Below are 20,897 nucleotides of genomic sequence, written 5' to 3'. Positions count from 1 at the left end.
AAACTGATGTATCATAAATTATAATCTTTTGGGTAATATTTTTGTCAAGACCCCCAGGAAATAAAATATTAACACAGCGTATAAAATTGGCGTAGAAATGTGAGATTTTCATGCTCATATGCAGTCCTATGCCCCTGATACAACAGCACTGCAGGAAAGCCTTCATATTGTTTTGTATTGGACTAAACTCAGAGTCTGTATTTAAATGTCTAGGATTGCAAAAGTTTTAGTATCAAAATAACCTAAAGTAGCTGAAATAAAAATAGTCAATACATAATGTCCTTTTTCAGAATTGTAAGCATGTACTATAACTTTAATGTTGCAGTTGGAGATTTTTTGAATTATTTATATATGACTGAGCGTATGAAAACAGCATAACATAGTACATTTATATTTTAAATTCTGCAAAATAATCGCTGTATCTATAAAATAAAGAGTATGTGGTATAAATTAAACATTTTCATTCAAAATATGGCATAAAAGAAGTAGAAAGCAATATAACACAGTGATACTTACATTAAGTACATTAGCATTATTTTTAATAATATTCAGAGTTTATTCCTATCCATGCTCTTGCCCAGTGAGTTTTGGTACTGTGAGATTAAAGTTCTCTAGTCCACTCGTAATAAAGGTGGTGGTAGTTAGGTTATTGAACAATAAGTACCTAAATAGGTTAAGATTAACCCTGCACACTAAAAAAAATGTTGCTAACCCAGTGCATTAAAATGGGAGACCAAAGGGTCCTTCAAAAGAATGCATGTGCAATGAAATTGGACTGGAAGACTCCGATCACTGTTGCCTAAACCCAGCACGTCACAGCACAGACACTAAATAACACTTGCTGCATAATATTCAGTTGCCAGGAAATCAAACTAAGCAGCAGTTTTTGACCCTGTGGAAATGACAGTGGGCTGGAACAACCTAATCCCTTCACAACAGGACTACAGATCAAGCTAAAGTATGCAGCTATGCCTTTACAGAGAACCTGTGTTGTTACCAACAGAATAGGGAAACCGTCAATGACTCCCAAAGCAAAGGGCTTAGCAGTATTAAAGAGCAGTAAAAGATACTCTGATGGGTTAAAATGGGATGAAAGGGGCCCTTGATAAAAATCTATGTGTAATGAAATGGGAGTAAAGTCAGTACTGAAACACAGAACTTTCACTCAGGAGACTGGGGTTCAGGTCCAATACTTTGTCCCCATTGTTTTTAGAGTTTGATTAATTTATTTCAGCAAATTTTTGTTTGTTTTTCAGTCACTGTTTAGGAACTAAAAGCTACTTAAGTTAAAGATAAGATCATGGTTTCTGTTCATATATGTCCTATTATTACAATGTTTATTGCATGCTGGAAAGCATTTCTGGCAAAAGGGCCAAAAGACAAACTTCTCTCACCTGCAGCAAGCTTCTTGTTAATTTCCTCACCACAGTGCTCCCACCTAAACATCCAACAGTAACAACAGCAGCTGATTTTTTATTTTTTTACATTCACTTACTCACCACAAGAGGTCACTTATGTAAATGTCATTTTAACATTATAACCCATAAACAGTATAGCAGTATTATTAAACAGTAAGCAGATCAGTCCTTCCTAAATGTAACACAAAGTGAAAGAAAGGGGTTTAGGACTCAAACTACATAGCAGATGATTTTCTCTGTTATTTGTTTTTTGTCTAGAAAAATAACAGTAAAAAGGTGAAAGTTAATGTCCAAAGAAAATTCAGATTACTGCACCAAGACAGACATACGTCCTCACAAGACTAGAACTATGAATTAAGACTCAATCAAGAAGTTTACACTGCAAAACACAGTGGTTAACTTCAGCACCTAGATTCCTATTTTGTGTTAAAATTGCATAAAATTAACCAATTAAACTAAAATTTAAAGATTCATAAGCATAGAAAATAAATAAAATTAAAAAGCAAGTACTGTGGAGTGTGGTCAGAATATAAAGTGCAATTAGTTATGCATACTATTGTAAGATATTCAGTATGTACGAGTGTTGTTATAATAAACTGTACTTTTGTATATGAAAAAAAAATACTATATTGTGTGCAAAATTGCAAATGCACAGGTCAGTATTGAAAAGCAACAGACAATCACAGTTCAGTAACTAAAAATGTTTGGCATTTATGTTAAAACAGAACAGTAATAGTAAATAATAATATCAACTATTATTCATACATCATTATAAATAATTATTGTAATAATTAATTATGCATCAGCTCTAAATAATTTACATTAAAATGTATTTACAGCCTGTTCAAGTCCATAAAGAGAGAATCACAGAAACCTACATATTCTACTACTCTATTTCATATTTTAATGTAGAGAATGATGCTTCAGGTTAATCTTTTATTCATTTAATTTCTCTGCCCACTTAATCCTTTTCTGGCACACCTGGGGCTACAGCCTATCCCAGCATGCACTGGGCGGATAGCAGGACACCGGGCAGGTCGCCAGTCCATCACAGGTTGAACACAGATAGGCAGACATCCACTCACGCTCACATTCATACCTATGGGCAATTTAGAGTTCCACTCTCCCTGACTTGCACATCTTTGTGATGTAGGAGGAAACAAGAGAAAACCCACACAAACATGCAAACTGCGCAGAGAATGAGCCAAGGATCAATCCTGGGTCTTCTAGCTGTGAGGTGGTAGGGTAAAATTGGTTTAAAATGGAGCACTGTAACAAAAAATAATTTCCCCCAGGGATCAATAAAGTATTCTGATTCTGATTCTGATAAACCAATAAACTGAATTTATGGAGGTGTTAGCTCAGGATTAAACCAATGAAATGAAATTTACGTGCAAAAATATGCACATAATTGTGTGTGTACTGCAGTTTACTGTATATATATTTTTCATTTTAGAAGCTACAGTCAAAAGCACCTGTTTTTTCTTTTGTTTGACATATGACTTATGAAGGATTTATGGATTATTATTAGTTGCAGCTTAGTATTTAATCTGTTGTGTCCACTCTGCTTACTCCCTTTTACTTTCATGTGTAAATTTCACATTAGACATGTAAAAACAGCAGACATTGCTCTATTTTCACACTCTTACTTATTCTTAAAGATTCTGTCACTAAAATGTTTCAATTTAAATCAATTTGTGTTAATAATATCACCTAAAATTAATTAATTACATTTTTTTTTTTCAAACAATGCACCTCTTCATGCCCCCAAAATGGCACTTTCAATTACAACACATCCTAAATGAAAGAATAGGTCAATTGCCAAAGACTAGTGAAACAACTTATGACAAATTACACTTTCAGATGATGCGGAGTTGGCGGAGGCAGAAGTCAAACACCACCCAGAACTCTGGGGTTTTGGCAACACGTCTACCTCTTGTGAAGCAGTGTAAACACAGACAAAAACCACAGTCACAGGATGAGGACAAGGTCATAGCAGGACAAAACGCAAGGCTTTCAACCAGGGCATTTAGGCTTGTGTCCCAAGTTCACTTACAGTTTCATTTTTTTAGATCGCTTTAACTGTTTTTATTTGTATTTAGTTATGTTTAGTCAACAAAAGCTCTTGGTTAGGTTTAGGTAAACTTTACTTGAAGGCAGCTGAATTTTCACATGACTCATGAGACCTGGGAGAACGATGACCTGCCAGCTTAAAGCGTGTACCCGAGCTAGCCCCACAGGCTGCTTGTGAGGGTTCAGAGCGTGGCTTGCTTTTTGCCCTCTTCAATGTGCTCTACTTCTTATGGTTGGTTAAAGCTGGTTATGGAAGTATTTCACCTGTGAAGTTTTTCCTAAATGTTTTCAGGGAGAACTTCCCAGATGGTTCCATGTAACAAACCATTCGATGTATCAGGTTGTAAAACAAAATCATGGTTTGGGTTAAATTAGCTGAGAAGTCAAAACTCTGCACAAGCTCAGTTGCTCAGTTTTTTGTTTGTTTGCTTGTTTGTTTGCAGACATTTGTTTTATAAAAAGTTTTAAAGTTTCTTGGAGCAGAGGTGGAGTAGCACGCAGCAGTATAAAACATATGGAATTAAGTCAAGATCAAATGCTTCACAATTAAACTTTATTTGAAAGAATTTTCAGTTCACTGTGTAACGTGATTTCCATAAGTAATACAGCCGCTTCATGCTACTAAACAGGAGACTGCAGCGCCTCTGCCTTGAATTTACAACCAAACAAATACTGTAAAAAAAAATCACATACACAGAATTATACAAACACACACATATAAACATGATGAGATAAAAACAGAAATACACCTGAAATAAATGACTCTACAGGAGCCCTAATTAAACACCCAGCAGTGCAGTATAGCCTTATTCAGTCTGGTGAAGTCATTGAATGCAAGACTGAGCAGAGAGCACTATATACCTCATTCAGAGATTGATAGCCTGACACTGAGGTTTAATCCAGCTTCAGGCTTCAGTGCACCGAGATGTTTTCTTTTTTATTTATTTCACAGGCCATTATTTTACAGCCTGTGGTATCAGCCCTTATTTTACTGGCCCTCCAGCTATTTCAGGGGGGATTTATAAAAGGTACTTGAAATGTACCACTTTGAATGCGCATGTCAAAAGAAACGATGGGCCTTTTTGGCCTGGCAGAAAATATTGAAAACTATGATTTTCTTATTAGGTTTCATAAAAAGTTCACCTTGTGAAGTCATGCCAGTTTGAAAACTTTTACTTTCAAATTAGTGATACTTGAACAGGCAAACACAATGATAAAAAAAAAAACCTCACTGACCAGCCTTGCTGAAATGATCAAAGTTCAGTAATTATATAATGTGAAATAAAGTTGCAGCACTCTCTGAGAAAGTAATGAGTATCACCTAATAACATGAATTTAGTCCATCCATTGGTCACAACATGACTCATACTAATGACATATGTACAGTAACTTTGCATGCTGCCTAGGGTGTTTGGCTAAAATCTCAGTTCTGAATCACATGGATCCTTGGTGTTGGATGACATCATGCCTGCAAGATTATGAGCCAACCATATCCAGAGGGAGATCATTATTCCAGATTGGCAGCCTTCTGATTGGCTCCAGAGACAAGAAGCAGCTCATCCTGACCTTTTTGCTGAATCCTGACAAGATCAATCAAAAGCCAAGACATTCTCTCCCCCTGCACTAACCCATTGAGTCATTCCACTCGTTCTTTGCAGCAGAATTAAATTACCCATGCACCCAAAGTGCAGCTGAATCTAAAAAGTCACTGCTCCTAGCGACTCAGTTACAGCAGCCTCATGTTGTTTTCCCAAGAATGACTAAAGCACTATAGGCTCTTATAAGATAAGGTCCCAGACAGTCTTTACTAAAGCTAGTTCAGTGCTGGGCAACAAATAGGCAAACAAATAAAGAAGATGTGCTGAACACAAAAAAATAACAACTGGACTAAGCAATAGTTCTTTGCCTGTATGAATCTATAAATGGCTCAAACTATATGCAGATGATGCACCGTACTTTTGTGGCACTGAATGCATTTGGCTCCAAAGAAGATAAAAGATACAGTTGCTACAAAATAGCAAATCAATTCTTGAATTATCAGTATGTCAACTTGTTATATTATTATTGGATACATATTGTCACAATTTGTGGTGTAAATCCAGTACCCGCAATTAACTTTTTAACACACAAGCTAAAAGGCCTGGTACCCAATAATATATTTATGTTGCAAATGGAATAGGATGTCAGAACAAGAGCTGAAATCAATAGAGCATCAGTTCAAACCTGAACGCAACAAAATTTGAGTTCAAAATTGTACTGAAACTATTAAAGGTACTTAAGGCTCAAACATAAAAGCACCTCTACAGGTTTTACAAAATAATTGATCCTTAATCATTTAATCAAATTCCTCATCCTTCGCAGAATCTCAGGATCTACTTTTTTAAAATGACTACTTGCATCAATATTGTGGCAAATCTACCCTCATTTGGTGCTTGATGGATATTTAGTTTTGGGGTCTGTGTTTTATGCTGCTGTTGTCAGTTATTGATTGAACAACAAAGTGTTATAGACATTGAAATGGATCCCAGATAATATATGCCTGAACAGGCTTTGTCAGCAACTTGTATGATACACATTATGTCCTTATTGACTGGATCCTAATACATAAAATATTATGTGAATAAACCAATAAAGATTATTGATTGACTTTCTAGTTTTGGGCAAGAATAATGACAGGACTGGTGTTTTTGTTTTCAATATCCAGACATTATAACATGTCTTTGACCAAGAAGCTTCAGGGATACTTGAAAAGGCGGAAGGCACAGTCTGCTTTGACATTTAAAAGTGCTGACTTGCCACGTTCAGCAGGGATTTGGCCGGCAGATTTAAAACATCCCTGAACTTGGACATGGGATTCTTTGATTCAAAAAAAAAAAATCAGATTAAAAAAAAAAATCAGAACATTAAAGATCTGTGAACAGGTCTCCAGATGGAAAATTCAATCCTACACATGTGATTAAAAACAAATCACTTCAGCAGTGCATTCATCATTGGTTGATCCTGCCGCTAATTTTACACAACACATGAAAAAGACACCATGAATCCATCTTCAATAAACTCGCCGCACCACTGGAAAATGAAAGGGCTGTCTCCTTTGACAGACCATCTAGTGCACAGAGCTACATGAATCTCGTGCATGCAGTACTGTAATAGTCTAACAGATGATGGTTCTTGGCACAGCCTGAGCAGTGGAGGGGTGTAAGACAGTCCCTTATGTCACATGGGAGAAAGAGAGGGAACGAGAAGGACAGAGAACAGGAGTGCTGCAGTGCATTGGTGGTGTGCTGTCTCTTTAACTACGGTCATGCTTGACAGGAGCTGCTGTATCAAACTACTGTAAAATCGACAAGGCCAGGGATGGCTCAGTGGATGGCTTCTTGCTTCCACAGAGTCCATCAGCACTCAGGGATACATCCATTGTGGAGAAGGTTAAGAGAAGGAGAGAGAGGAGACAGCAAGGAGGTAGAAAACGATGTGTGTGAGAGTGAGTGGGTGGATCAGCATGAGGGGGGGGTCGACCACAATGGAAGAAAGTGAGAAAGGGAAAAAGAAGGAGAAAGAGATAGACTGAAAGAAGGTGTGAGTTTAAGAGAGCGAATGAGGGAAGAGAAAGATTTAGCCAAGATAGGAAGGTCCATCTCTGCTGCTGCTGCCTGCCTCCCACTAACTGCCTGTTCATCTGAGCCGGTACTTGGCATGACTGCAAATGGCTTGCTTGGTACATTAGATGAACGCGTTCGTCAGTATGGGCTCAGATACATCTGCAAGCTTGTTGAGGCCCCTTTCTCCCCTTATGTTGATCTGAATCTCATCTCAAACCCATGTCACGCTAATATCAGCCATCTTGCCACATATTTTATCTTTGAATGTTGAGTCACTGTGCAGCAATAAATATCACTCAGTGTTACATAATCTCTTTGAGCTGCTAATCCATAGGTAGACAAGGAAGCGGGATAGAGTATTTATCTGCAGAGTTGGTAAACCAACATATATTTGACAGTTTATTTGGTTGGTCTATAAAATGTGGAAACTTCCAACATTTCATCTTAAGACTGCTTCATTTGCTGGACACAGTCAACGATATAAAAGAAAGAATGGCAGCATATGTTTCATAATTCAAAAGCTGAAACCTGCAAACACTATTAAATTCTATCCACGATTACAGAAATGACAGATTTTTAAAAATTGTGTTACATTTCCTATTAACTGACAGGGAACTTTTATCCAATTTGCTATAAGCGGTTAAACTACAAAATTTTAGTCATATATTAAATATTCACTGTAAATGACGGCATAAGACAACGCCTTTAAACTTGTTCATTTTTCAAGCATTCGGCTTTCTGTGTTATTTATAAGACTAAACACAGGTTAGCTCCATAAAATCCAACAAAACAATGCTGAAAATAAAACGTCTCTGCGATCACAGAGAAAGAGTACTCAGTGCCGTCGCTGGCAGGTTCTGTAGGTGCAGCGCTGTGCTCACAATTTCCTGGCAATGACTCCCAGAGTGGGCTCTCTCTCTCTATCTCTCACACACACACACACACACACACACAAAACACAGTGGCAGAGCATCTCACCAATATTATGCAACCAACATCTATAGCTGCACTTGCACAGGTGGGCATTTTAGCCATTATCTGCTGTGCTCTGAGGGAATAAAGAGCAAAATCAACCAAGTTGGCTGCCACAGTTACATTTGGTCTCTCTTTTCACGCGCAGCTTAGACGATGACTTCGGGGTCACAGTGAAGTCCAGGAGCTGACAGCTGGGTATTTCGGGTCGAGATTAGTCTCCATTTTAGAGGCACACATTCTGTCCTACAAAGGGTTACAGGTTGGTGAGTGTGTGCTTGCATCCACACATGCACCATCACTCGCTCTCACCCTTACAGTCACATGCAGCACACCTCCACTCTCTCCTGAACCCACACACTGACTACACACTGCTGTCTCTCTCACACAGATACACACACTGCTACAGTTTTACCCTCTTTGATCACAGGTACTCACACAAATCACCCCCAGTCCTTCACGGCTTCTCCAAACTTTGCGCTGGGCGTTACATTTCACTCTGGTCTGACTTCAGCTATCACACTTAAGGGACCGTGCTTTTCCCAAATTAGACCCTCTAATCACACACACAAAAACACACACACTGCAAATTGAATGTTACGACTGGATAGATGTGAGGCAGCTCACTGCAGCACGCCTGCTCACATATAGCATTAGTCACAATTGCAGTGCAATGATACCAAGGGAATCTGCCTTTACCGTACACTGAAGCACCTTTCACCCACTCACACTCGAATATGAGGGCATAAAAGACCAAGAACAATGAAGTAGCTTCTTATTCTGGTCATCTACATATTTAGTTGGCCAAAGTTTTTGCACACGGAAAGCAAGATACAGACTTTTTAGGATACCAACAAAATATCAAACATATTTCATGAAATATCAGAGTGAAAAGTCCCTAAGGGGCTATCTCGCAAATTGTATATGAGATTAGAAGCAAATGAAGTAATAAAACCACAATCCAGTACTTCATACAACCCTAAGAGTTTCTATGAGCACATTACACTAATTCATGTTTTTAATAAGCCTGTAAGTATGATAAGAGCAGTATAAACTCCATTATATATAAACAGTAGAGATGCTGCACACTCAACTAGCATCGTGTCGCTATAAACTCCTTACACTCTACAACACCACAGGATCATTAGTGGAATATTACAGCGTTTTTGGCCATGATCGCAGTGTGAGTGCTCTCAAACAGAGGAATGCTTTTGCAGGAGAAGACACTAGTGCACATGCATACCTTATTACGATACTATAATTACCGCATGCACAGCTCCACACCACAGACGCTGCGCGGGATCCGTGTGTGCTTGTGCGTGCGTGTGTGGGTATCTATCTACAAGGCACTCTAGGCTATCTCTATGCACCTGTCGGCTATGGTGCTTTTAGATATGCCTATTTCATGTGACAGAGAGGGAAGAGAGGGACAGAAAGAGAGAGACAGCGAAAGAGAGAGAGAGGATGGCGAGGAACGGGGGAGGAGGACAGAAAAGAAAGATGCAGTGGGTGTCAAAAATATCAAAAATATTAGCTCTGACTTACCTTGAAAGGGAACATAGGACATGTTCCAACTGCATTGAACGTAGGCTTTGCGTCTCGCTCGGCGGTTTCTCGGCGTTCAGAAGTAACGTGGAAACCAAATTACAAATAATTCTGAAAAATTAAAATAAAATTTAAAAAAACCACACACGCGCGCGTGTGCACGGGATTTACTGCTGTTCACAGTTGGAGTCGAAGAAGAAGCCAATATTCCGCTGTTATAAAAACTGGCATCATAATCCACGACCGCTTATAAAGCCCCGGTTCCCGATGCATAAAAAAATACAGGATGCAGAGATGTGTGTGTGTATGTGTGCGCGCGCGCGTGTGTGTGCATGTGTGTGCATGTGCGTGTGTGTATGTGTGTGCGTTTATTTGCACGCTGCTGCTGAGGTGTGAGGGTGAACACGAGTGAGTGTGTGTGAGTGAGTGAGAGAGAGAGAGAGAGGGGGGGGGAGAAGGGGGTGGAGGACGAGCGCACGCGCGCATGTGTGTGCGTGTTACTGAGTGTGGGCGCGCACGTTTCCCAATATCTATAACCTATCTTTAGCTTATGCATTTTACATTTTGTGCTCGCCTCGTGGAAAAGGAGGATTATAATAACGTTGCAGGAGTGTTAATTCATTATAGCCACTGCTTCAGGCTACTGTAGGCTGTGTGTGTGTGTGTGTGTGTGTGTGTGTGTGTGTGTGTGTGTGTGTGTGTGTGTGTGTGTCTTATGATTTTTACATTGCCTACTTTGATTCTCTATCCTATAGATACGATTAACAATCGCTTACTTATTATCATGAGTACAAACTTACAGGTTATTTTACATTATTTTTATATGTATTTAAAATATACATAAAGAAAAACACAATATCATGTTAGAGGTGATAAGGCCAAGCTAATGTAGTTTTCTGTAAACCTGTTTTGGCTCTTGAAACTCCTGCAGACCTGTTGAAAATACACTTACTGCAGGTAACGTCCAACCTCCTGTTGCAGGAATTGCTGTCTTGTGTGTGACTGGGTGCAGTAAGGAGTGTATGTAATGTGTGTGTGAGCATGCGCGTGAAGGAAACGCTGGGAGCGAAAGAGGAAAAAGAGAGTGAGAGAGTGTGTCATGGGTAGAGGGCGACCGGGAGCAGCGTTCTAACGGGCTACAGGCTATGCAGTGTGTTTCCAAAGTGTGCAGTACTGTTATTAAAGCCTCATCTCTTCAGTACTCTCCGGTGCCTCGGCTGATTTCTGTCTGCCTCACTACTCCACAAAAGTGAAGGGAGTTAACCCCGAAGGAGGACAAACTTCGGCCCTGGAGGAAGCATCTCCCCTCGTGTCTCCCGACCACGGTCAGGGGACTGACGGCGAGGAATGGTTAACACTGGCGACCACGAAGGGACCCTCTCACGTTGTTAAAGAAGTGGTGAGCACAGAGAAAAACCGACAGGCTAAAGCGGCTAACGATAAAGCCGAGTGACTGTAATTACAAGTGTATTAGCCCGCAGCTAAGCTAACTCGCGATGGCCGCTGCTCGCCATTCTCGTGAAAAGTACGGACTTGAGACCAATTACTCCAACCCGTTCATATCGCTGACCAGTGTCTCCGAGGGTGCCGCGAGCATTAGGGAAGCTAACAGAGACAGAGCTGTGACTAAATGTGAACATATGAACCCATTCCTGTGTGCCGAAAGTTGTGCTAACACACACGCTAATGGAGAGTGTGTATTCGCGCCGCCCGATGGTCCTGCCCGGCCGCAGTTTTCCCGCACGAATCCCTTCGTTGATGCTGAATGCCGCAGCTACGGCCGTGAGAGAAACACAGGCAGCAGCATGAACTATTATCCAGCTCCTACTCCCCAAATGAAAATCCACTATCCAGACTCAAACCCATTTTCCTCCGCTCACATGGACAGTTTTGTACACAGCACACCGGCTCAGTTTAACGCAATGTTAAATACACCCATGCAATGTATGCCTTCCAGTAGCCTTAATGAAGCCATTAGCTATGGGGAAATCACTGCACAGCATAAACCCCGCTCGAAACCAGGCAAGACCCGCTGTGTGCCCCGTCAGCCCCTATCTGACAGTGAAGAGGACGGTGACACTAGAGAGAGAGTCCCCACCCTACGTCCGGGCCAATATGACGGCACCACACCGTGGAAGGAATTTCTGCACAGGTTTGAGAGCTGCGCTGAAGCCAACTATTGGTCAGAAAAAACAATGACAACTCAGCTTAAATTCTGCCTAGTTGGAGCAGCAGGGGCCATTATCCACAGAAATCCCCGCTCATCCAAATGGGATTACCGCCGCCTGGTGGACGAACTGGAAACTGCATATGGCCCTTCTTCTGACCATGCAGCTGCTGTTGCTGTAGAACTGAGGCAGCGAGTGCGTAAACCTGGTGAGGCCCTTCATGTTTTCAGAGATGACATTTATGGGAAAGTGGCTGTTGCATATGGTAATAGAGCAGAGATTGAACAAGACTCTATAGCTGTTGAAGTTTTCACCAATGGGCTGGGTGATGCAGAAATAGTACAGAAGTTGCTAGAGAGGCACCCAGCCACACTTGCCTGCGCATACGAAATAGCCCACCGACACGAAACCACTAAAAGGGCTGCATCTTATGTAACCAGTGCCATGCAGCAAGGAGCCCGTAACGCAGCTGAACGCCGGCCCCGAGCTGCCGTCGTCAGAGAAAAAGACAGAGATGAGACTGTTGCTGAGCATGCACCTGCAGCTAGCCCCTCACCGAATCGTTTTTTCCCACACACACCCTCGACAACACCGAACAATCACAGAAATTTTAAAAGGAGTGGGGTTCGCTGCCATAACTGTCAAGGTTGGGGCCATGTCCAAAAGCAGTGCCCTTCCCCTCACAAAACCACCAAGGCCTTAACATTGAACAGTAGCCCTTGGGACAGCCCAAAACCCACTGTGCTCCACCTTAAGTGCCAAAGCCAAGAAATGAGTATCCCCATGCGCCTCTACGAAGTGGAGGTATGTGCTGTTTTGGACAGTGGAGCCCGGAGGAGCGTGCTGCCGCTGCCCTACTACAACTCCATCCACCCAGACGTGAGACCACCACTACAGCCCTCAGTTGTTGAGACCTTGCTTGGTGTGGGACCTGGGGACGTGCCGGTGCTAGGTGAAGCCCAGATACCTGTCAATATCAACAATCGACAGGTGGATGTTGATTTCTTGGTGGCAGATATAGCAGGAAATGAGGTGCTGCTTGGGCATCCCTTCCTCACTCAAGCTGAAGCACGTCTTGATTTTGGCAAACGCCGCATCATCCTTTTCGGTGAAGAGGTGCTCTACTACCAAACCGAAGCCAGTACAAAGTCACACGCAGTGAGAATAGCTAGAACTGTGGTGGTGGAACCGGGGCAAGAGTATATGGTGAAAGGCAACGTGCATCCTGGTGCAGCAGCTCGAGGTGACATGATGCTTAGTCCCACCAAAGGTTTTGTTGAGAAGCACAAAGTACTTATCGCCAGAGTCCTAGTCAACGCACAGCCTTCTAAAGCTGTCCCACTTCGCCTTTTTAACATTGGCAATAAAGCAGTAACAATTAAGGCGGGATCCATTGCCGGGCTCCTCCAGCCAGCTGAGGCCGTGGAACCCTCCATGGTCTCCCCAGCTGCAGACTCTCTGACCAGCCCTCCTGTGGTTCCTCTGCACCTGCAGGAGCTCTATGCCCAGAGCTCCACAGACCTCAATGACTATGAACAGCTCCAACTGAAACGCTTGCTTTGCACTTATGGACATGTGTTTTCTACAGGGCCTGCTGACCTGGGCCGAACCAGCCTTGTGCAGCATGACATCATAACCCGTCCTGGTGCCCCAGTCAAACAAAATCCACGAAGAATGGCAGGGGAAAAGCAGCAAAATGCTGATCAGCAGATCTACGACAGTCTACAGAGCGGTCTCGCCCAACGCAGCTGCAGCAGCTGGGCCTCGCCCATCGTTATGGTGCGTAAGAAAGATGGGACATACCGTCTCTGCATTGACTACAGGGCTCTCAACGACCGCACCATAACAGACGCCTACCCACTGCCCCGCATCCAGGACACGCTGGACACACTCTCAACTGCCAGATGGTTCAGCACATTAGACCTCGCATCTGGCTACTGGCAGGTTGAGCTGACGCCTAGAGCACGCAGGGCCGCCGCTTTCTGCACTAGGACAGGCCTCTTTGAGTGGAACGTCATGCCATTTGGACTATGCAATGCCCCGGCAACGTTCCAGCGGCTGATGGACCGCGTCCTGGCTGGCATGCAGTGGGAGACCTGCCTGGTCTACTTGGACGACATCATCGTGCTGGCTAAGGACGTGTCGGGGATGCTGCAACGGCTTGGCCAGGTATTCTATAGACTTCAACAAGCTAACTTGAAACTGAAACCTGCCAAATGCTGCCTCTTTCGCCGCGAAGTTGCTTATCTTGGCCATGTGGTATCCGAGCATGGTGTGGCTACCGACCCCAGCAAAGTTCAAAAGGTTCAGATGTGGCCCACACCTACGTCCATCCAGGAGGTCAGACGCTTCGTCGGCCTGGCCTCATATTACCGCCGGTTTGTGAAAGATTTTGCCTCTATAGCCGAACCCCTGCACAACCTGACCAAGAAGAATGCACATTTTCAGTGGCATGCTGAGCACCAAGCAGCTTTCGACAAGCTGAAGTGTCGACTCACCTCTGCCCCTGTTCTTGGCTATCCACTTGACCATGGAGAAATGACACTAGACACTGATGCCAGCGACACTGGCATCGGCGCGGTGCTGTCACAGATGCAACAGGGCGTGGAACGTGTGCTGGCATATGGCAGTCGTAAGCTATCAAGAACTGAACAAAACTACTGCACCACACGACGTGAACTACTAGCCGTCGTGGATTTCACGTCCCACTTTCGCCAGTATCTCCTTGGACGGCCTTTCAAAGTGCGCACAGACCACAGCAGTCTACGGTGGCTAACAAAAATGAAAGAGCCAGAGGGACAATTAGCTCGATGGCTCGAGAAGCTTGCCGAGTACAACTTTGAGATCATCCACCGTCCAGGTCGAGTGCACACCAATGCTGATAGCCTCTCCAGAAGACCCTGTCGCCAGTCTTGTCCATGCAGAGTGCAGGACCCCCCCAAGCATCTCGGGGGGACCAGTCATCAGGCAGTTCAATGCGAGTTGGACTCTGACACCAGCTCCCTGTTGCTGAGTCCGGTGAGGGTGGAGGGACAACCGGCTACTACAGCGGTGTGTCTAGTGGGGGTAAGTCATAACACCACCACACCAGAAACAAAGACTTTAGACCAAACTGCTCTTACAAAGTCAGACATTTTATGTCAAAACACTCCTATCAACACAGACATCTCAGAACAGACAATTCACACTAGAACAGACATATCACACCAGAACATGTCCACTAATACACACACTGTAAAGCTGACTGAGAAAGTATATGTGGCTAAAACCCTTGATACTGCTTCTCTGTTTCATGGTTGGACCATGGGGGAGCTGAGCCAAGCCCAGGACGCTGATGCAGACATTGCACCCATACGCGCCTGGATGGAGGCCAGCAGTGAGCGCCCCCCATGGACTATTGTTTCACCATGCAGCCCAGCAACTAAGACATACTGGGCTCAATGGAAACGGCTCTACTTCAGAGATGGAGTTCTGGTCCGTCGCTTCTACTGCCTTGACGAGACCCAGTTCTATCCCCAAATCGTACTGCCACGTAAGCTACAACCAGAAGTGATGGGCCAGATGCACGAAGGGCCAGTGGGTGGACATTTTGGTGTCGAGAGGACTGTGGCCAGACTACGAACCCGATTCTATTGGTATCACATGAGGGAAGACGTCGCTCTTTGGTGCCGTACTTGTACCAGCTGTGCATCCAGGGCCCGACCCCAGAAGACACCGCAAGCTCCGATGGGAACTGTCCGGGTAGGAGCCCCAATGGAGCGCGTTGCGCTGGACATTATGGGACCACTGAATGAGACAGAGCGCAGAAACCGATATGTGCTTGTGATACAAGACTACTTTACAAAGTGGACTGAAGCCTTTCCTATCCCAGATGAACGGGCTGCAACCGTTGCCGAGGTCGTTGCGTCTGAGTGGGTGTGCCGCTACGGGATACCTCAAGCACTACACAGTGATCAGGGACGCAATTTTGAATCTGATGTGTTCCAAGGGGTGTGCAGTTTGTTTGGCATAGATAAGACTCATACAACGCCATTCCGACCCCAGTCAGATGGCCAGGTTGAACGTTTCAATGCCACTCTCCAGAAGATCCTGGCCTCCACAGCAGAGCGTTGTCATTGGGACTGGGACCTGATGATCCCGTACGCTGTTATGGCCTACAGGGCGACCAAACACAGTGCTACAGGTTTCACCCCGAACTTCATGATGTTTGGCCGAGAACTGAGTGAGCCAGTGGACCTTGTCGCAGGTCTACCTCCTGATCCAGGCAACCAACCCTCAGTTCCAGAGTATGTGCAGCAAATGCGTGAGCGGCTGGAGCTGGCCCACCTCATCGCCAGGGAAGCCCTGGGTGAGTCAGTCAAGCGCGCAAAAAGGCAATATGACAAGAACTGTTGCCACACACAGTATAAGACTGGAGATCCTGTGTGGTATCTCATCAAAGGAACACGTCACGTCAAGAACAAGGTCAGAAAGTTCCTCCCATCGTATGAAGGACCATTCTTTGTCCTGGGACAATTGGATGACCTAGTTTATCGGATCCAGAAGAACCCAAGGTCTAAAGTGAAAGTTGTCCACCATGACCAGCTAAAGCATTATCGCTGCCGCGAGCCACTGGACAATACCTGGGTCCTTGATCAGGCTCATCAGTGGTCCCCTACAGAGGTCCCACCACCAGCTTTAGAAGATGACCCAGCAGACCGTGATCTGGGTCTGCACAGTCTGTTCTCTACTGCAACTGGCAATGGCCCCAGCTCCTCTCAGCCTTCTGTCTCAGTTGCAGCTGATCCCGCTCTGGTTGTGGTTGTCCCATCGTCCCCTTCCCATGTAGACCATGAGAATGGTGGGGGTGTGGTGGGTGAGCCAGACCACCCGGGCCAGCAGTTTCAGCGACCAACTCGTCGGCGCAGAGCTCCAGACCGGTATGGAGTGTGGATCACTTAACTTGGTTTACCTACCATGGACAGTTCCAAGTAGGACTGAAGATTCGGTTCAAGTTTAAATCGTTTCAGCCTCCTATACTGTTAGCTACAATGGTTTAAAAGAGTTATATTTTTTTTTCATTGTTCCAGTGTTTACATTTTTTTTAAAAAGTATCTGAAGGACCTACGGGGTTATCTACATGCACTTATCCATTTGTATTTGTGCCTTCCTAGATGCTAGGATAAGTTGGTTATTCCCGGTCGCCATGTAATAGTTACAATTGTGTAATTTCTTTTCTACTTAACAGCACTTGAAATGCTTTATTTTGCACATGTATGTACACCTTACTTGAGCCAACCTCTTTGTCACTGAAGTGCACTCGTTGATACTATACCTCACCTTATAAGCGGTAATGGCTAACACTTTTATCTCCTGTGGGCTCCAAGTGGTAAAGGGGATTGTGTACCAGTTTTATGCATTACAATGCTGGAGTGGAATTATTGTTTAATTGCCATCCAGAGTGGGGGTAGTGTTGCAGGAATTGCTGTCTTGTGTGTGACTGGGTGCAGTAAGGAGTGTATGTAATGTGTGTGTGAGCATGCGCGTGAAGGAAACGCTGGGAGCGAAAGAGGAAAAAGAGAGTGAGAGAGTGTGTCATGGGTAGAGGGCGACCGGGAGCAGCGTTCTAACGGGCTACAGGCTATGCAGTGTGTTTCCAAAGTGTGCAGTACTGTTATTAAAGCCTCATCTCTTCAGTACTCTCCGGTGCCTCGGCTGATTTCTGTCTGCCTCACTACTCCACAAAAGTGAAGGGAGTTAACCCCGAAGGAGGACAAACTTCGGCCCTGGAGGAAGCATCTCCCCTCGTGTCTCCCGACCACGGTCAGGGGACTGACGGCGAGGAATGGTTAACACTCCCATAAATGCTGACATTTCAGATTTCAGTGGAATTATACTCGAGTACACAACTATTTCCTTTTCACATTTTAAATAAATAAATTAATTTTCTTTTAAAAATTGAATAACGCTGGATTTCGACACTTGACCAAACAGAGGAACTGCATCAAGATAGGAAGCTGTGGAGCCAAAATGGCGCCTTGAGATGGCGTATGCTGCATTTGTGTAACGTGGGAAAATAGGAATGTTGAACTATTGAACGTAATTGTGCAATTTAAATAATAGATGGAAGTTTGAGTTATGAGTTGTGTTGTTTTAATCAGTTCCAAAAATATTACACAGGGTGCTTAGATAACTATATATTAATATTTATTTTATTTTATTTTTCAAATGTTTTCTTTTTTTTTTATTTCTATGCCTCAGTGTAGACTATTGTTGAAGTTATATATCCAAAAAAAATAAACAATAAAAAGTGATCGTTTACAAGTGGAAAACAGGGACCAGATTTATTTATTTTTCTATGATTGTGTGCATTTTAGGCTCCACCTCTTAGACACCCTAATTTGAATAAGTAGTTGGCTAAATGGATGAATCTGTGAGTCTAAAAGTAATTTAATCAAATCGATAATCATTATAATTACTAATGATTATTATCATTACAAGAGCACAAAATAACACCATCATAAAAACGAAAAAAAAATCAGTCTAAACAGTGGGAAATAAATGTAAAAATTCCTGCTTTCTATTCTATAATAGTTCTAAAACCAGTTTAAAACAGATGAGCAGCAATGCTGCGGCTGTAGGGTTTTCAGCACAAGCTTTCATTAGATAACATTTTGCACACTTACATGTCCTATTTGCATGCTTGAAGGTGCTTCAATCATTGTGGACTTCACAGCTTCAGAGGAACGCTGAAGACATCAGAGCGCAGCGCCTACTTCTGGGTCACATGTTGAGACGTTGCCGCTATCTTGTGGTCAAAACGAGCAGCTGCAGCTTTGGCCATTAATGAAAATAAAACTAAATATAGGGATTTCAGGAGCACATTACATGAGTTGCATCCTTCAAAACACTAATAAGTGTCCATGCTAACAAAGGAAACTAGTGTGAAAGAGAAGAAGCACATCCCCTGTGACCTGCGATAGCAGATGATCACAGAAACGTATCACATATTATTAAAGATGACAGAAGGATTCTGGTCCCTTCTTAGATGGAATAGTTTCAATTAAATTCTTCGTGTTACGCACCTGCGCAGTAAACAGGTTTTTCTCCCCCACAGCAGCTGTTTATCCCAGTAGGAAAGGCACAGGTGCTGCTAATGACATTAACAAAGGCTCTGTTCACTTCGAGTGTCTCAATGAGCTACGGTACAGTGGTACAGCAGCCTCGATATCAGCCTCTGCAAACTAAAGTAGCTCAATCATTCATTGTTAATTTTAGCATGTAGACAATTTCTTCTGCCAAAAATGTCAAGTAGCACACCTTCAGACGGCAATCACAGGAACAAAGAAGTTACTTCCCTCAGACTCACTGACTATTTTGAGTAACAAAGAGCTGCTGACACACAAGTATTTTATTAAAATGCAAGAGGCTTTATGTCAGTGCAACCCAGCAGCTATAAAAGGTAACAGTAAATAAATAAAAAAATAAATAAAACAGTAAGATTTTCAACCATTAATGCTTCCGCTTCTCAGAAATAAAATATGACGCAGGACTTAGAGTGATATGTGGCATTATTCTTCAGAGTCATTATTTGTTGCCTCCATTCATCTTAAGTCTCATTGTAACTGGCAAGAACACAAAATAAACATCTGTCATTCCTGTTGGCAGCAACAGTAAATTGTCTGCCAAAAAAAGGAGTAGTTAATCCCTCCTACAGGACACATTTGGCTGTAATACAATTTATCATCCCCATCAGACTAATTCGGGGGGATTCTCACAACATTGCATGATTTCTAAATACAATGGTACAAAGCAGCTCAATAACAGCCTCAATCCACCTCTTCTTGACTTGGAAAGTTAAAAGCTTGAGCACTTTGGAGAAGTGATGATTTTCTGCCCATAGTTGTTTACTCCAAATAACTAGTAAACTGTCACACTATGAAAATATTACCATTCTGTCATGTTTTGGAAAAGCTTTAGTGGAAAATGTTTTTCTTTGAGTCAGAATCAGACATAAGTGGGGGAGCATTTAATGAAAAAAACATGGTATTTTAATTCTTAAAGAGAGAGTTATTTTTCTATTGTTTTATAACATCAGAAAGTTCTTTTGAAAAATTGAAAAATCATCTTAAGGTGGTAAAAACCAGACTGGACATCGCACACCACTGCAGATATGTTTTGGTCCAATATGAAATTAGTGATATAAAAACACCTGTGTAGTCCTGTTAAAAAAACAAGTACACCCCATGATTCAGCAGCTTGCACAACGGCTTTTAACAGCAATAACCTGAAGCACTCACTTTCTGCATTACTCTGTCAGTCTCTCACATTGTGGAGACACTTTGACCCACTCGTCTTTATAATGTTTCTTCAGGTCACTGGGATCTGTGGGGATTTGTTTACGCTAGACTCTCTTAAGGTCTCACCACATCATTTCAGTCACGTTGAGGTGCATTATGGCCCAAAACCTTCACTTTGGTCTCATCTGTCCAAAGGTTTGTTCACAGGAAGCTTTGCAAACCTATGATGTGCTGTCATGAACTTTAATATTTAACATGGTAACTGAGGCCAGTAGAGTCTGTAACGTAGCTCTTAGGTCTTTTGTGATTTCTCTGAGCATTGCACCTCGGGGTTGAGTTGTGGTACTAATTTGTTTTCCCTATCACTCCATCCGTACAGCATAACAACACCTTACAGGGAAAATAAACTTTAAAAAAAGACCAACATGGTAAAAAAAACAATTCTCTAATTGACAGTGATTCTGGTGAAAGTTATTTTAAAATATTTTTCTCACACTTCTTTTGTAAGCTGCATATATGTGAAGCTCTGTTTTTTGGTTCTACTTTGTCTCCTTACTTAAGAATGTAATTCTCTCATGTTTTAATATGATTCCTGTTCTTTGCCATTAGTGCAGGAATGCTTGAATCACCTCTAATTAACTACGGAGGACAATGAGCACAACATTTTGTATGAAATCATGTAGAGTTCACTGGTTTGAATTGGTTGAAACCAGAGTGAATATCTAAATCAAACCACTCAAATGCATTTCAAAGGGTCTGTCAGAGGTTACCTCTCACGGTACAGTCAGTTGGTGATGCTTGCACGTCTTTGCACCTGTTCGACAAAGGACATATATAGCG

The 20,897-nt window shown here is 42.8% G+C and overlaps 2 protein-coding genes across 10 annotated transcripts in view; one reads left to right on the top strand and one right to left on the bottom strand.

Moving 5' to 3' along the window:
• The window catches only part of syngap1b (synaptic Ras GTPase activating protein 1b), a 189,081-nt gene extending 179,068 nt beyond the window's left edge, over positions 1-10,013 (bottom strand). For all 9 annotated transcript variants that reach the window (XM_085472265.1, XM_085472269.1, XM_085472264.1 and 6 more), the window contains exon 1: positions 9,611-10,013. In XM_085472265.1, coding sequence (XP_085328391.1) covers positions 9,611-9,632 — 22 coding nt within the window. In that variant the 5' untranslated portion in view covers positions 9,633-10,013. The remainder of the gene's footprint in view (positions 1-9,610) is intronic.
• A 577-nt stretch (positions 10,014-10,590) lies between these two features.
• On the top strand, positions 10,591-17,610 carry LOC146699363 (uncharacterized). The gene has a single exon (XM_085472262.1). It carries the CDS (start codon positions 11,107-11,109, stop codon positions 16,717-16,719), a length of 5,613 nt encoding a protein of 1,870 aa, XP_085328388.1. The 5' UTR covers positions 10,591-11,106; the 3' UTR covers positions 16,720-17,610.
• The last annotated feature ends 3,287 nt before the right edge of the window (positions 17,611-20,897 follow it).

This window comes from Copadichromis virginalis, linkage group LG11 (genome assembly GCF_057382275.1).
Source record: "Copadichromis virginalis isolate Kocher_CV1m ecotype Utaka linkage group LG11, C_Virginalis_male_GT1.1, whole genome shotgun sequence".
Lineage (NCBI taxonomy): Eukaryota > Metazoa > Chordata > Actinopteri > Cichliformes > Cichlidae > Copadichromis > Copadichromis virginalis.
The sequence above is the reverse complement of the archived record's forward strand: the minus strand, read 5'-3'. Positions and strand labels throughout refer to the sequence as shown.